Raw genomic sequence first — 18,424 nt, 5'->3', positions numbered from 1 at the left:
GTAGTCTCTCTTCAGTATGGAATCGCCATCCTTAACTCTGCCGGGAATCCTCCAGTCCAAAGATCCTTTCTTAGTTCTTCACAGAGAGGATACATTTCCAGTCTTCTCCTAGGTGGGGTCTGGGGCTTTGGAGACAATCATCTGTCTTCAAGGAATGAGGGAGAGAATCTGGGGGTCTAACTACTTCTTAAATAGACTTTCAGCCAATATTTCACCCCGCCTTCACTCCCACTTCCAGAGGAACCTGGTGTTGCCAGGCCCTCAGCCTTTGGGGGGTTTATAATTTAAATGAAATTTCTCCTTGGTGATCTTAGTTTTGGACTGAGCTTTCTTGATTCTGCTAAGCTAGTTGCCACTTGTCTGTTTGCTCTCCATCTTCCAAAACTGTGTTACTAGCTCTTCTATCTTTTGTGTCTTAATCTGTTTAGTTTGCAGTGGTTTTTGAAGAGGGAGCAGAACTAAATGTATGTGTTCAGTACTCCATCTTCAAATAAAAATTTCTCTTGACATGAGTTTTAAGTTGTTGTTTATGAGGCATTTGGTCATACATGTGAAATAGAGTTCTCGGTAAGCTGTGAATCTCCATTCCTCCCCCAACTTCAATTCTTTTCTTACCTACAGTGTGGGCGAGGCATGGTGGAAAGTTCCTTGGACTGCAAGTTAGACTTGGGTTCAATTTCCAGAGTTGCTACAAAGTACTTAATATGGGCATTCTCCTTTGTCATTATTTCTTCATCAATAAGACCAGGGAATTGAAATAGATGATTTTAAAGTCTCTTTGTACCCATAGATTGATTTTATTTTCAAGAAAAGTCTCAAGTAAAATTACAACCTACTTTTAATGAACAAGAAACTGTTAAAAGGTAAAAAAAAATTCTGAATTTTTTTCCTCTGGTCTATTTTCAGCTGATAATAGTTCAGCTCCAAAGCATACTTGGACTCATGTTCTCAGTAGCTGAAGTGTTAGTTTTGAGCCAGAAAAACAGGAAAGATAATAGAGAATGAGGTCTATTTTTTTCCCATTTACCCTCTGACAGGAATGGATATCCTGGTAGCACCCCACCAGGAAATGTGTCCTCATCCAAGCCATGTGTGAGTAGATAATATCCCCCATCTATATTTTCTCTTTCCTCCATGTTGCTATTTTTCAGTTAGGTGGAGAGTGGACATTGCGTGTCACTGTGGTTTTGACTGGCGGGTTTGATCACTAATCATGTGTGCTCAGTAGTGGTTCATATAATGACTGAAGAGGAAATGTGATCCGTGAAGCCAGTGACCTTGTGGCTCAGGTACCAAGGTGAGATTCCTTAGGGCAGTACTTCACAAACTGAGTTATACATTAGAGCCACCCTGCCCCAGTTACTAAAACAGTCTCCATGAGGCGGGGCTCAGGAATCATTTTGTCAGAGTTCCCCAGGTTATTGTGATATACTTGATTCTTACACTGACTGGGAAACTATTGTCTTAGAGATGGGAGGCCAGAAAAAAAATCTGAGTCTTGAGCATTTGCAGAGCTCGGGGAAAAAAGCAGAACAGAAACTGAACCTGGCATACCTGGCCAGCTTCTATCAATCACAAAAACAATTTCAAACTCTCACTGCTTTCCTAACGTCTGTACTCTACACCCTTTTCTCCTCATTCTTAGTAGATCATCTTGCTTCTGAAACCAGCGAGAAAACAGAAACCTTTGGAGGGGTACTGCCCCAACTTTCCTCTCCTTCATTCCAAAAAAAAAGTGTGTGTTTATAATGCAAATATCACTGTATGTTTACACTTACGTTTACTTTTCCGATTAAAGTTAACCCCTCTATCTATGCCTCTCTCCATCAATGATCCCTCCTATGTATTTTTCCTTCACTCTTTTTCATCAACATTTGTGTGTATGTATATGTAATATATGTAATACGAATACATATTTAGTTTTATAAAACACGGCACAACAAACAAAAATATTTCTTCCTCAACTTTATGGCCATCCTAGGTTCTGCCGTATCCTGTTCATTCATTTATTCATTCCATATTTTGGGTCAACTATCTGCAAAGACCTTGGCTAGGCACTGAGGTTCTATAGCAAACTAAGTAGACATAGCCCCTGCTTTCATGGTGCTTACACTCTCTTTTTTAATATACTCTTTTAAAAATTTTTGCTCTCATTTTTCCCCATTACATAAAAAATACAAATGCTTGTTGTCCTAAATCTGAAAGTAGCTTTCTAATGGGAAGCCACCGAAGGGTTTAAAGCAGACAATTACTGGGTAAGGAATTTCATTTTCAGAGGTCACTTTGGCTGTTGAAGGGAGAAAGGATTGGAAGGGGGTGAAGGTTGCTGGCAGGCTCTCAGTCAGGAGATTAGTGCTGTAGTCCAGAACGGGGCTACTGGGGTCTTGGCAGTGTAAGACAGAGAGAAGAAGACAAACTCAAGAAATATTCGGCACCATAAGATGGTGAATGTTTGGCTGTGGGATGAAAGAGCAAGGGGAGTCCAGGATGACACCCAGGTGTGTGTGTGTGTGTGTGTGTGTGTGTGTGTGTGTGACATGTACATGTACCTGTCCTGTGTGCACACTCTCAGTCTGAGATGCAAGGGAGGTTTCCAAGTAGAAGAGTCACATAGATAGTTGGATGTATGAAGTTCAAAAGCGACAGCTGGAAACGAGCGATGCATTTGGAACCTTTCTCCTAAAGATGTTAACAGATGCCATGGGATAGATGACAGAGGCATGGGCCTTGGGTGGAGCCTCGAATATTTTAGAAGTCAAGTCAAGTCTAGTCTAGGAGCAGGCACCAACAGAGGAGACCAGAGACATGGACGAACCTCCAAGAGAAGGCAAGAGAAGAGAGTCTTCAAAAGTCATAGTCAGCTGTGTCAAAGATTGCCGAGATGCCAAATAAGGCAAAAATGTAAAATAGACATTAGGTTTAGCAGTGTACAAGTCATGGGTGACCTTAAGCAGAGCCGGGTGATGGGTGGTAGAGACTGAATCCCTGCTGGAGAGGTGGCCACCTACCTAGAGCCCTGGCAGCAGTGGTAAGGATTTGGGACTGTTACAATGCAATCGATGCATGGTCAAGGCTGATAAAGTTGTTGTTTTTCCTTTTTATGATAACCTCTTTATTATTTTGTTCCAATTACCAAAGCAATATGTACTCATTGTAAAAGTTTTAAACATCCAAAAATATGACTGAGAATAATCTTCATAGACCTATTCCCTCATAAATAACCACTGTTAATAATTTGAGGTATATCCTTCAAGGTTTTTCTGTGCACACACTACCACGTTCACATACTTTTATACATTTAATTTACAAAAATTGGATTTATTGCCATATAGTCTGTTAAAGCTTGTATTTTTATCTGTTTCAGACATCTTACTACATAAGCAAGTGTATAGTATTATATTGTGCTGTAGTATATTCTCTGGACATTTGAGTTTTATTTAGACATTTTAGCTTTCTCACATAATGCTTTCCTGAACATATTTGTGCATATTTGCTTATGCATCCCTTTCATGTGTGTGCAGGAATTTCTGTGGGATAAGTTTCTGAAGTGGAATTCTGGGGTCAAAGGGAGTACACATTTGACATTTTGTTACTGCTACAATGCCCAAGGACAGGGTCTTTTTTTTTTTTAAGATGGAAGAACTTTGAGCTTGAAAAATGTCAATAAGGGGCAAGTAAGGGGTAAGTTGAAGTCACACAAAAACATGCTTGAGTATTGTACAGTGAGAAGGCCTGTGGGAATGGAAACCAAGGCATGAAAGAAGGAGGCTCTAGGCTGAGGAGGGTAGATAGGATGAAAGGGGAGGCAGGGTCTTCAGTCATTCCCAGAGCCTTGCCCAGTGCTGGCACATGGCAGGCACTCGGCAGGCACTCAACAAATAGATACTGGTTGAATGAATAAACAAATGTAGTTTGGTTGATTTGGCAATGGAATTTAATGATTCTATCTGAAAACATCTAGTTTTCCACTTTCTCTACCAAATATAAGGTTAAGATTTCCTACTGAAACTGGTAAAGGAGAAATTGGAGATTTGAAAGGCCCTTCTGAGCGAACCCATTTGCTCAGGTTGGGTTCCGTACAGTCTCCGTATCTCTTACATTCCTCCCCAGTCAGCCTGCTGATTCTAAGACCTTAAAGTCACTGGATTCCATCTCATTCTGTTCATCCCCACTACCACCATCATCATGTTCTAGCCCGGATTTTGTTCAGAATAGTCTCTTAGATGGTCTCATATTTCCTCTTGTGCATTGCTCTGGTCTCACTTCTTCAGATCCCCAGCCCTGTTCAGTTTATCTATTCTCCCTGGACGGTCATTTGTATGTTTATTTATCTAGTCTTCACATGTGAATATCTTAGTGGCTGTTTTTACATTTCTCACACTTAACTAGTGTTTAGCTCATATTGCATGCTAAAAAAGGATAGTTATGATTTTATGCCAGAAAGTCTAATGCTTATATAAACTTGGTTCATGAAAAAGAAGGACAAGGACAAAAGGCGTGAGATGAACTCACAAAGGACTAAGACATTTGATCCTGGAGCAAGAGTCAGGATTATTACATCCGAGGGAGAGGCAATCTGATTTTAAGTGCCATTTGTATTAGTTTTTTTAATTAGCACATTAAGTGCATATTTTGAGTAAACTTAAATACTTTACATCTCTCAGGTGATTCAGCTATATTCAGATGATCTGTTTATTTTTAAACTCTCAAAGAGCTATACTTTATCGTATTTTCTAGAGTAGAAGTACCTGAACCTTCTTAGCTGCATCTGGCCAGCTGGAGGATTATCACATGATTGAAGTCCCTGATGGGATTCTAAAAGAAGTGGCCTTCCAATCCATTAGATAAGGAGCTCCCAAATTGGGATCTTCCCGTTTGGATCTGCCTGCCTCTGCTGCATCACCATGCCCCTCCCCACTTTAATCTACTGGGAGTGTAGTAGGAGGTCCTTACCAGCTGGCAACTGAACTAGTATTTCAAGTTACAAAATCAAAGTGTAATAAGAGACAGAAGGAGTTGGTTATTTTTCTCTGGAGCAAACGGCATGGATTCAAACCTTCTAAAGCATTATATTCGCAGCTGGGAAATGCTATGGTCAGGAGACTGAGAGTCATTTACATCATCCCAGGGACTGTCTAGAGAGACGCTTGTCATGAGAGTTGAAGTCTTATAGAAAAGATCAGCACCCTACTGCATGAGGCCAGATGCTTCTCTCTGTGACTCCTCCCTCCCCAGCCCTGTGTGAGAGTTTCCCTCAAATAGCCACCTATTCCTAGCACAGTCACTGTGTTCTCAGCTATAAGAATGGCCATTGCCCTGGCCACTCCTCAAGCAGAAGGGACTGACTGACGAGCTGGATCTGGGTGCCCCACTTCTGAACAGTCCTCTGAGGCTATTGGGTTGTTGAAGGGTGAACAAAGAAGAGGGTGAGGCTTTGCTGCCAAGGTTGCCCTTGACTCATCGGGTTTCCCAGAGGCAATAGAGTAGGTAGTGGCTGAATATAGGCATCAGTTCTATTTAGCCTAAAATAGTATCCTAAACTACGAAAACTGATGCGTTTGGAAGGAATTTTTGTTGTCTCAGTCTGTTACTTAACTGGTGGCTTTAAAAAAATGTACCCATACATTCAAAATTTAAGTAATGGTGTGATTTAGAAGTATATAAATAACAATACACAAGAATGCTTAAAATGAGATTTACATGTTTCTTGAGTTCTCTTCATTTTCAGCATTAGACTGAATTTACATACACTTCCCTAATTTTTGTTGTTATGGAACAGGTAATAAACTGCCATCAATATCTTTATTTCTTGACATATTCCAAAGTCTATATATATCCTTTAAAAAAAATGAAAAGCACTTCAGGAAGGTTCCAACATAACATTTCCCCATTATATATTACTTGTAGCTCATATTTATGTAGTGTTTACAATGTGCAGATTCCCAGCTTAACACTTCATGTGCCACAACTCATTTCATCTTCAAAACAACCCTGAGAGGAAGATGCAGACCCTGACCCATAGGACGGTTGACTAAGCTGCTCAAGGTCACACATTTTAGGAAATGGTGAGTCTGGGGACTGAATTCACATCTCTCTGACTCCAGCAGCCAACCTAATAGAAGGCAGTCTTTCAGCAGATAATTATGGAATGACTCACATGGCCCAGACACTATTCTAGGTGCTTCGGATTCATCTACACACAAGGCGAAATCTCTGCCCTCATGAAACTTACATAATATATAACAATGAATTATTAATTAAGTGCTAAAGAAAAATACAACAGAGCAAGTGACAAAGAATGGTGCCTCTATTCTGAGCCTGAGTTAGGGACAACCCCTCCGAGGCCAGGATATTGAACAGAGACCTAAAAAGCAATAGAGAAAGATGCCAAAGACCAAAAAGCAGTGTCATATAGTGGTTATAAGCATAGCCAGCCTGTGGGCTCCTGAGTCAAATTCTGATCCTCTTGCTCATTAGCTGTATGATCTTGGGCAAAATACTTGATTTCTCTGTGCCTCTTCACTGGTGATGTAAATCTAACGATAATGCTTATCTTTATCCTATAGGGCTTTTGTGAAGATGAAATGGGTTCGTATATGAAAAGAACTTAGATATAAAACAGGTACTAGAGTTTGTTAAGCACTCTTAACATATTAGTGTTAAGTGCTAGTTTTTATCTAGGCACTGTGGAGTGGTGAGATGTAAGTAGCCGATTTCTGAATATATTTTGAAAATTTAGCTGAGTAGATTTATCGAGGAATTAGATGTTGAAGTAGGAGGGAAAGGAATCAGGGATGGCTCCAGAAATTTTGGTCTGATTAATTTGGTGGAATTTGGGGTCCTTTCCAAAGTGGGGGGAGACTTGGGGTATAACACATTTTGGTGGCATTAAGTACATTCTCATTATCGTGCAACTATCACCACCATCCAGCTCCAAAACTTTTTCACCTTGCAGAACCGAAATTCCGTTCTCATTAAACAACAACTCTCCATTCTTCCCTTCCTCCAGTCTCTGACAGCCACTATTCTACTTTGTCTCTATGAATTTAACTACTCGAAAGACCTCATATTAGTGGAATCATACAGAATTTGACTGGCTTATTTCACATAGCATAATGTCCTCAGGATACATCCATGTAGTAGCATGGGTCAGAATTGCCTTTTTAAGGCTAACTAACTTTCCATTGTATGTTTTCAGTTGATGGAAACTTGGATCGTTTCCACCTTTGGCTATTGTGAATAATGTTGCTATGAACATGGGTATGCAAATACTTGTTTGAGTTCCTCCTTTTCCTTCTTTTGAGTATATACCATATAGTTTTATAATCTACTTTTTCACAATGAAATATATTGTTAGAATTTTCTGTCATAAATATTCCTATCCAAAATTATTTTTAGTGATTACATTATATACTATTGTATAGCTGTATCCTAATTGATTTAAGCAAGCAAGTATTATTTCCTAGAAATAGAATTTATAAGATCAAAGGATATAACTAATATTAAAGCTTTTGCTACATTTGCCAAGTTTATATTTTTGGCTGCAAAACAGGAACGTGTTTGAGTAATAGGTGCTGTTCCACACCTCACTGGCATGCATAGTTATATACAGTATGTACATGTAAGAGTTATTTTCTTTTAGAATTCTGAAAAATTCTAAATTCTGAAGCAAAGGTTTTGGCATCAAAGGTATTAGATAATGGAATGTGAACTTATAGTTGTTTTTATTTTTTTCCTTGCATTTTATGTTCTCATTCCTCCTAAGCTTTAAAACCTAATTTTGAAACTAGGCCTACTTTGATAGTTAAGCATGGAGTTATGACTCCAATGTGTTTTGAGTTTAAAGACAATAGGAATTTAAGAATAGTGTTTTCTTTCATCCCCAGGATTTGTATAATCACTATAATCTGGGAACTGACAGGTCAGTGACTAGAGCTAAGTTGCAGCTGAGGTATAGCCAACTGCAAACTTGGTGTGATATTCAACTGGGAACCCTGAGGGTCTTAGAAGACCTGAACTAATTGGACAGTGAAGCGATAGTGAGCTTTCCGAGATGTTGTTGGAACATATTTTTATAATTAATACCATTTGTTCTTTATAGAATATCAGCTGTGTTAGCCAAGCTTTAAAAAAAAAAAAAAAATCACCAGATTGAATACATTAAATAAAATCACTCTTTAGTTACATAATTGATTGTTGTTAATGTTATGAAATCTAAATTTAAAAATATGTTTATTAAAATGGTAAAGATTGCAGAAATGGAAAAGTTGACTCAAATTCATGTGGAATTGCCAGGGACCCTAAGTAGCCAAAACAATTTTGAAAAGAAGGAACAAAGTTGAAGGATTCACATTTCCTGATTTCAAAACTCACTACAAAGCCACAGTAGTTAGAACAGTGTAGTACTGGCATACAGATACATATATAGACAGATAGACTTGAGAGTTCAGAAATAAATCTAAATATCTATAGCCAATTGATTTTTGCGAAGGATGCTAAGTATACTTAATGAGAATAATTTTTCTAACAAATGGTGTTGTTTGATTTCTACACGCAAAAAGAGTGAAGTTGGATCTCTACCTCGCATCGTATATAAAAATGAACTCAAAATGGATAAACAATCTAAATGTAAGACCTAAAACTATAAAATTCTTAAAAGAAAACATAAGAGGTAAATCTTCATGACCATGGATTTAGCAATGAGTCTTAGATATAACAACAAAAGCATGAGCAACAATGACAACAAAAAAAATAGATAAATTGGACTTTAGCAAAATTAAAAACCTGTTCATCAAAGGACATTATCAGGAAAATAAAAAGACAACTAAGAGTGGGGAAAATATTTGGAAATAATATGTCTGATAAGGCTTTAATATCTAGAATATATAAAGAACGTCTACAACTCAACAAGACACCCCAATTGAAAAAGTGGGCAAAGGATTTGAGTAGACCTTTCTACAGAGAAGATATGCAAATGGCTAGTAGCACACAAAAAGATGCTCAACATTATTAGTCTTTAGGGACATGCAAATCAAAACCATGACACCACTTTACACCTACTAGAATGGCCAGAATTTTAAAAAAATAATATGTTGGCAAGGATGTAGAAAAATTTAGATACTCATACATTGCAGATGGGAATGTCAAATGTTACAGCCACTGTAGAAAATAATTTACAATTCCTCAAAAAGCTAAACAAAAAATTACTCTGACTCAGCAATTCTACTCTTAGGAATATACCCAAAAGAATTGAAAACAGGGATTCAGACAGATTCTTGTATGTCATTGTTTACTGCAGTATTATTCACAGTAGCCGAAAGATGAAAACAACTTAAGTGTCCAACAGATGAGAAGATAAACAAAATGTGTCATATACATACAGTGGTATATTACTCAGTCATAAAGAGATGATGCATACTATAACATGGTTGAAACTTGACATTATGCTAAGTGATATAAGCTAGAAACAAAAGGACAAATATCGTATGATTCTACTCATACGAAATATTTAAAATAGGCAAATTCATAGAGACAGAAGATTAGAAGTTACCATGGGCTGGGGGAGGGGGAAATGGAAAATTATTGCTTAATAAGTAACTATCTCTGTGATGTTAAAAAAAAAAAAATTGGACATAGTGGTGATGGTTTGCATAACATCATGAATGGAACTAATGCCACCAAATAGTTCACTTAAAAATGGTTAAAATGACAAATTTTATGTCGTATGAATGTTACCACAATGAAGCTTTTTTTAAGATGGCAAAGGAACTAAGGAGTTCAATTGGAAACTGATAGGTTTGTGGTATACATTGGGTTTTTCTACAAAGGCATTAGCTAATCTGGTTGGGATGTGAGAATGAATAATGCGATGGTTGTTCCCAGCTCTTTAAAAGGAAACATATTTAACTTCCAGGCACATTTTTAGAGCTGAATTATTGAAGAAGGGGGAGGGTTGTGGGAATAGGGAAAGACAGTGCAGAAGAGGAGCTAAAACAACATTAAACATCACTGAAATGTAATAAGATGGAGAAAACTGTATTTACTTGAGATCTTCTTGGGGATAGCATTGTTATCTGTGATGGAAGAAATCAAAGTAACCACTTTGGGCAGGGCTAGAAGGGTGAGATACCCAAGGGACTCATTGAACTGTCTTCCTTTGGTCCTGTTGTGGAGTCTTTTGTGCTTGGGTGGGAGCATGTGTCTGTTTAGTGTGTTGCTAGAGCAGTGGGCAGGGTGGAGGAGAGGCTGAGCCCCTCCTTTTTGTCCAAATATTTAAAGAATATTATTGCAAAAGGACATTGTATTATTAGCCTGCTTTGTGTGCGGACATATTGCATTGTGGTCCAGTGCAGTAGGGTCCTGGAAATATAAAAACTCTCTTATTATATGTAAGTAATTAAATTGCATTCTGAGGAATTAAAGAGCACTAGTAACTTTTCTAGAGTGACAAAGAGCACTTTTTTTCCTTTCTCAAGATGGGAAAACAGAACTCTAATGGAAATCATCAACTTGAATTTGGAATTTGCATTCCAGAAATAATTAAAGGAGAATGCCTCCTTTTTCTTTTCATTTAAGTATTACAATCATTGTATTTATATGCCATTAACAAGCCGGGGTCAGAGATTTATCCATCTAGATTCATAAAAGAAACATTTCCTGATTCCCATTTCTTTTAATTGAAAGTAGTAGCCAAGAGTGCTTAGGACATTGAGGTCATTCAAAAATATTTACTGTATTAGTATTGCCTTTTTCTGTTTTATTATTAAAAAAGGAATGAATGGTAGGGATAATTAAGGTAAAAAGTCAAATGGAAATGTTGATGCCTAATAAGGTTAAGGATGCCAAAATTTATTAAAGATTGAAATAAAAAAGTAATAATAACCAATGTTTATATAGTACTTAATAGTTTTCAAGTCACTTTTATCTATGTGTCAGTTAATTTATTCTCCATAATGACCTTCGGATGTAGGTATTATAATCTACATTTTATTGATGAAGAAGCTGAGAATTCAAGTTAAGCGATATGCCTGAAGCCACAGGGTTATTCTGTGTAGAGGTCTTACAATTCAAGTCCACTGTCCTGTGTGGTAAAACACAACCATCTTAGCTTGATGGAAACTCTCCTGTCTTTCTGTTTTATGTTTCATTATTTACTTTTTATTAATGAGGACTCTTTGGCCCCATTTTAGAATTTAGAATCTTGTTTAATGTTATAGAACCTGTAACCTGCAGGCTTACAATATCGCGATAATATGGGAAATAGATTTTTCCCTACCTAATTGTCACCAAAATACAGTAGATCCTGTTAAACTGAAGCCAGAGAAAGAGATTCTGGAACCTGGAGACCAAATATAACTAACCACAAGATGATGTAGACCTGAGGGGTAGACTCATCTGTACGTGATGTGGGGAGTGAGACTGGGCAGGCCCACATAATATCTGGAAAATAGGAAGTTTCAGGTACAGGAAGGCCTGACAGATCATTAGACATCCTGCTTAATCTGGATATGTGAATACATCCTCATCCCCAAGGTGATGTGGGACATTCCATTGACACTTCTTTAGTTGTACTTTCGCTAGATCATGGAATTCCTGAGTATAGCTTCTGTACTTTCTTCATCTTGGTATTTGTACTCATATCACCTAGTTCCATCCTTGGCACATGTCTTTAGCCATTTTCCAGAATGTTGTATCTATTTATTTATTTTGTAGAGTTTTTCCACTAGTTCTGATTGTGACCACTATAACAATAAATTTCACTACATTGTTCTATCATTATTTGTTTTTCAAGCTATGTTAGTCTATTATATTTAGCATTGCGGGCACCTTGGGATTATTCACAGCAGCTCAAGAGACAAATTATTATATTAAAAAAATTTGGAATTTGACAGATTCAGATTCCTATTGTGTCACTTCTAAGTGATTAACCTTAGGCCACTAATAACCTCAAATTTTTCATCATCTCTGAATATAGGGATACAAACAGGATTAGATAAGATCAGACAGTTAGAAGTGCCATGCACAAAAAACACTCAGGAAATTTCTGTTTACATTTTTTCATATCTCTGGGTCTGCATACATGAAATTAATTTATACTATATAATGCTTTATTTTTTTACAACATGCTTTTGAACTGTCATTTGTATTCTTTGCACAACCCTGTCAGATACCCAGGGAGCATAATTTTATTACCAGCTTAGGTAAACAAACTGAGAATGAGTTATTGCCTTCCTAGGTCATGCAGCTAAATTGCAGAATCAGGACTTGAACCCAGTCAATCTCCTTAATCCATGACCTGTGCTCGTTGCACCAGGCCCTAGTCTATTTTTATCTGCCGTCTCTCATACATTCACTACGTCTCTGATCATTTCATTGGCAACCAACCACCATAATAAATATTTCGATTGGACCCAACCACCTCCATGCTGGTGCTGTAAGTTAGATTAAGTGTGGATACGTAATTCTGATTACTTTTATTGCTAGGGCACTACTTATCAGGCATTATGGTTTTTGCCCATGAATTTCCTGAAAGATCATTTTGTGTTTTCTATGGATAGTAGATTGTCTAAGTTATAAAATTATAGATAATGGCTTTTTTAATTTTGACGAGTTTCTTATATAAACTTATCAATGAATATTGAACCTGACTTTCAATCACACCTTCATTGTACATCCATATAAAATTCCATTGACATGTCAATACCAAAGGTTTTTCATCGTAGTAGAATAACTAGTTTCCAGTTCTCTAGTCAGCTTTTGGTGAACAGATAACATAGAGGTCCTAAATCTTTTTTTATATTTCGAGTGCCAAAATTAAGTGAACTAATCATGATACCACTTAAGGTGGTACCTCTGTTGTATAAAGCAAGACATTGTGACAATACTAAAAGAACATTTCAAAATATTACATTTTAAAAAATGATTTATATGAAGAAATTAACATTTTTGCCTTTTTAGAATTTTTTTTTCATTCGCTATGCCCCTATTTTAATAAAAAGCCTTCAAAGTGTCACCTTGATTTTGACTATTTTATTTTTGCTGAGAAGGGAATTTTTTCAGCTGTATTAGATTACCAGAAATGAGCATATCCAACAGTAACTGGAACCCTTCAGCAGTGGAAGTATAATTATCATATTAGCATCATAAATCATTTGCTTCTCAGTACTATATGAGGTCATGAGAGCAACAGCTGTAGCATGTTCTACCTAGATGATGTTTCTATGAAGCTGTTTCTGTTTTTATTCACTCAAATTTACAGTTTCTCCTTTGTGTTGACATTAACCAGTGAATCTATTAGTTTCCATTACCAGCAGAATAACTAAAAGTATAAGTAGTTCTGTATTTTCCTTCACAAATCCTTTCAAGCTGCATAGATGCCCTTAATTTGATAGAACATCTGGGTAATGCATTGTATCTCCTCTGTCTTTAGGCAAAATACATACTTTTTAAAGCCTGTCCTTCCATAAGAAAACAGTCAGCAATAGCAGCTCTGTCCCATCTGTTGACCCTGGATACATAATAGTTAAGTTGGGCATCTAATTTTAAAATAATCTGGATAAAATACAAAAGTCAGGTTACTCTATCATATAGATTTACAACACTCATTTTAAAAATATATCTGCAGTATTATTTCATTGACTTGCTAGTTCTGCCCCCAAAAAACAATGTATCATAAATGCCACAGATATAATTTCTTAAATATCTAAATACTATAAAAGGTGGGCCTTTTCTTCTTAATGTAAATCAAGCTGCAAAACACCAATATAAAATAAACCCTTATAGCCACTAGTGTAAACACATTTTAGCAAGTTTTAAAGGTGGTCTGCAAGAAGGTAATTATCTTGGACGACTGTTGTTCTGATGTTAGAAATAACCAGCTTATTACATTACAGTTCTCTAAGTTGGAATTCCCAACCCCTGCCAACCTGTACTGTCCAGTTTCTGGCCTGTTAGAAACCGGGCCACACATCAGGAGGTGAGCAGTGGGAGAGCAAGTGAGAGCAAAGCTTCATCTGTATTTGCCCTCAGCTCCACCTCAGATTATCAGGCATTAGATTCTCATAGGAGCACTGATCCCTGGTGCCAAAAAGGTTGGGGACTGCTACTCCAAGTGTAGCATACACCCTTCTGGAGTTCTCACCTTAACTTCCGCTTTGGTTGCAGCTCTGCAAGCCTTGGCCCACTTCATCTGTTCCTGTTTCTGCTTTGGTTCACACGTAGGGGTCCTGTGATGAGCTCAGTTTTTCTCAAAGAATTAGAATCACTTCTTTCTATTGTCATTTCTACTGACATTTCCTTTCAGTTCCTGGACATACAGTGATATAAGTGGACAAGATTCTGAGTGATCCCCGTCCAGATATTGGGATGTTTCTCAGTGATGTGTCAAACCTAAGTATTTGGTAGCAGTATTTTGGCTGACAGTTTGGTTTTGTTAAACAATCACTTAGAGATCTGTTATGAATCTCCCAGCTTTCTTTTGAGCAGTGGAGGGAATTTTTCTGGATCCATAGAAACTCAGCCTTTTCTTTTACAAAAGCCTTTGTGGATTTAAAAAAAAAAAGTAGTATGCACTAAAAAAAAAAAAGTCATTACAAAGCTAGGATAACACTATACTTTATAAAATTAAAAATGATTTCTTAACATAACTTAATGCTTATTCCACACTCATTTTCCCTGGTTTTGATAAATATGTTTTTCACGCTGGTTTGTCCAAGTTAGGATCTAGTTGAGGGTCACATATTGATAATGACTGTTTTAGTATTGTGATTTGTAAAAGTATGTATTTGGTTTTCCTTGGTTCCTGGCCTAGAGCTCCTAGGAATTTCCTACAGGATGAGAGAGATAAATTTGCCTTTTGTTATGTTAATGAGGCGATTTAGGTAACCAAAGGTTGGGGGTTGGTTGCCGGAACAACCCACCATATGATTAGAGGGTTGAAAATTTCAGTTCGATGGCCCCCTGACTTGGGGAGGGGTGAGGTTAAATCAACTGCCAATAGCCAGTGATCATCAATCAATCATGCCTATGTCATGAAGCTTCCATAAAAATCCAGAACTGCAGGGTTTGGAGAGCTTCATCTTGGTGAACATGGACAGACATGGGGAGAATGGCCATTCAAACCCTGCGCCTCTTTCTACATGCATTACCTTATGTACCTCTTCATCTGGCTGTTCCTCTATATCCTTAATAATACCCTGTTGGGGAGAAATAATGTTTCCTCCATGCTACAAGGTTTTTTTTCGGCTGGTCTAATCAAATTGATATGAAACAGATTAACAGGAGAAAATAAATTTAATTCCACATACATGAGAGGTTCAAAGACAGAAAGGTAAAATGAGATATATATGCCATATGGAGTCCAGGAGTGGGACGGAACAATAAGAAGAGCAGATAGATGTTCAGTGATTAGATATGTGTCCCAGCATACAGATAGGTCATACAAATTTATTTCTTGTTAACTGTTATTATGGGCAAGTCTCCCCAATTTAAATTTTTTAAGGGAGAGGTAAAAATTTCTTTTGAGCCTGCAGGGTCTCAGTTGCCTTTAATTCAAAATAAGAATCCTCATGCCTGCCAAAGTAGTACATCATAGGCCTCTTCTGAACTCCTTCAACCCTTTATAATAAACTGGTAAATGTAAGTAAATGTTTCTCTGAATTCTGTGAGCCGCTTTAGAAAATTAGTAAAACCTAAGACGAGGATGATGGCAACCTCTCATGTGTAGTCGGTCGTCACAAGCGCAGGTGACAATCTAGACTTTTATTGGCATCGTAAGTGGAGAAAGTCCTGTGGGACTGCGCCCTTAACCTGTGGAATCTGATGCTCTCTTCAGATAGTGTCAGAATTGAGTGAGTTGTTTGGTGGTGTGGGAAAAAATACACACTGGAGTTCCATTCCTTAGGGCTCTTTAAATTTCTAACAATCTGCCTTTTTTCATATCATTGATTTGTTGAAGAGGCTAGACCTGTTGATAAATGAGAATATTTACTTAAATTTATTTAAATATTTAATAATCTTTATTTAAACTTAAATATTTAAGAATATTTAAGAACTTTTTCCTACATAGCTAAAATTAGAATGTTACACTTATCAATATTAATAATTCCTTAATATAATACACAAACTTAATATTCAAATTTTCCTAACTTTTTCTTTTTTAAGTCTTTTACATCTGGTTTGTTTAAACCAGGATCCAATCCAGAACCACACATTGCACACGAGTGTTTTGTCCTCTCAGTGCCTTTTAATCTGAAACAATTCCTTTTGTTCATGTCAGGAACTTGTTGACAAAACGAGACAAATGTCTTGCACAGTGACCCACCTTTTAAATTTGGTTCTTTTATCCCTCTAACTATGCTGTTCTGTACAGTGACCACTAGTCACATTTGGCTTTTGAGCTTTTGAAATGTGGCTAGTCCAAACTGAGATGTGTTATGGGTGTAACATACACATTGGATTTCAGAGACTTAGTACCAAAAAAAAGGTAAAATATTTTAGTAATAATTTTTTACTTTGAATACATATTCAAATGATAATCTGAGTATATCAGGTTAAAGAGATTATATTACTAAAATTAATTTTACCTGTTTTTTTATTAATATGTCTAACAGACAATTTGTCTCCCAGTATATTTCTATCAGATAGTGTTATTCAGCAGATTTTAGAACAGAAAATTACTACTGCAGAATGACTCCATGTCAGTTCTCTGAAAGGTAGTATAAAAAGCGCATCGGTAGGCTTAGCTAGAGTTTAATAACATTTATTTGCTGTGTCCTTCCGTGTAGAAGCTAAATGATTTTCTATGGTAGATCTAGCCTAGAGCATTTTCAGACCTAATATCCTACAAGCGTGGCATTGTCCAATAGATGAAATAGCTGCTGAAGATTTTGAGTGTCCCTGATAGTTGAAAGTGTTAAATAATGTAAACTTGTAAGTGTGCCACAAATGCTAAATATACTTGGTAAGCCAGTGTGGCTGATTTAAAAGCAAAAAAGGTATGTGAGCTGATGAAACTTCATGCTTCATTTATGTGTGTTTGTTTCTTTTTAGAGTTGGAAAACCTTGATCAGATGATTGTCTCCAATTTTGGAACCCTGGAAAGTCAACATGATTTCAGATCCCCAGAGTTTGTGAGTACTACTACGCTGTCCTAAATTTGTATTGGTTAGCCAGAGCTTTCTCACCAAGTGGAAAAAAAGGTGTTTTTTAAAAATTAAAAAAAATTTTTTTTTTTTTATGGATTCTTTCCTTCAGTGGCTCTAGACCTGACACTGGTCTCACCGGCAGTGACTGTGTGTTCAAAGCTCTGGTTCTTTGGGGAACAGATTACTGAACTATATAGTGTCTTGGAATCTTGCTCTGTAGGCTCATTCTTCATGCTGCTTGTCATCACAAATGGGAATGCATTCTGCAGTGAAATAGCATCGTGTTTCTGAAGCTCTCCCATCATTCTTTGATACCCTTGCTATCATTTTCTGCTGTTAGTAACTCTGGAAACCAGTCTTTACTGAGCACATACAGGTACATTAATCAGTCTGATTACCATTTTATTCTGGAGCCGTCAGTAATACCACCTATGTAGATATGTCTTGTAGGGCTAAGAATATTCTACTGGTTATTCTTACCAAGAGGGGAACTAAATGCTTTCACTAAATTACTCATTAAAGGTTAGTAATGGTTCCTACCCTTAAGGAATTAAAAATTTTATTAGATGCTAGTGTGATTTTATTAATGCCACATTTAAAGAAAATTAAGCACATAGGATGCCTTGTGCAGAATGCCCTTACTAAATAGATTTTATATTAGGTTCATCCGAAGAGGGGGTGGGAAGAAGTGTCTCTCTGACTCCTGTACCGTATTATTCCACCAGATGTGTAGGAAAAGCGTGCCAGGATCCACCTAGATTTACTGATATTTGCCCCCTGCTGGAGATGGCTTGTGTACCATTTTAGCAATGCAAAAGTCTTTTTTTGACTTATTTTCAAAGTGTAATATATACAGTCACCACTTCAGTAATTGGCAGAGCATAATTGTATTATTGATGAAGACAAAAGAAGAACTCATTATGTGCTTTTCCTCTTCTCACTCACTCTTTATGGATTGCCCACTCAATTCAGCCAAGAGGAAGGAAACTAGGCAGTGCTCTGGACTGAATAGGGATCACACATAAAACTGTATCCACAATGCCATTTTATTTCAAAGTGTGGACTCCTGTGGTGTACTAGCAGATTGCCTACTGCGAAAATCACTTGGATATAATAGAAAGACATAGTATTCAATGACTTCCCTATTATATACAATGAGATTTTCAGTGAAGGAAAATTGTGAATGCTCACCAATATTCTTGCATCTTAAAGTTGCAGAATAGTTTTGAGATTTTTCTAATTTCTTCAGTTAGAGCCACAAAGCAGAATTGACACAGGTA

At 37.0% G+C, this 18,424-nt stretch overlaps 1 protein-coding gene across 1 annotated transcript in view; it reads left to right on the top strand.

Annotated features, from left to right (window-relative positions):
* The window catches only part of ANO6 (anoctamin 6), a 165,410-nt gene that overhangs the window by 53,029 nt on the left and 93,957 nt on the right, over positions 1-18,424 (top strand). The window contains 1 exon segment of the mRNA XM_039882240.1: positions 17,050-17,129. Within this exon segment, the coding sequence (XP_039738174.1) occupies positions 17,050-17,129 (80 nt within the window).

This window comes from Pteropus medius, unplaced genomic scaffold (assembly GCF_902729225.1).
Source record: "Pteropus medius unplaced genomic scaffold, Ma_sr-lr_union100, whole genome shotgun sequence".
Classification (NCBI taxonomy): domain Eukaryota; kingdom Metazoa; phylum Chordata; class Mammalia; order Chiroptera; family Pteropodidae; genus Pteropus; species Pteropus medius.
The sequence above is the reverse complement of the archived record's forward strand: the minus strand, read 5'-3'. Positions and strand labels throughout refer to the sequence as shown.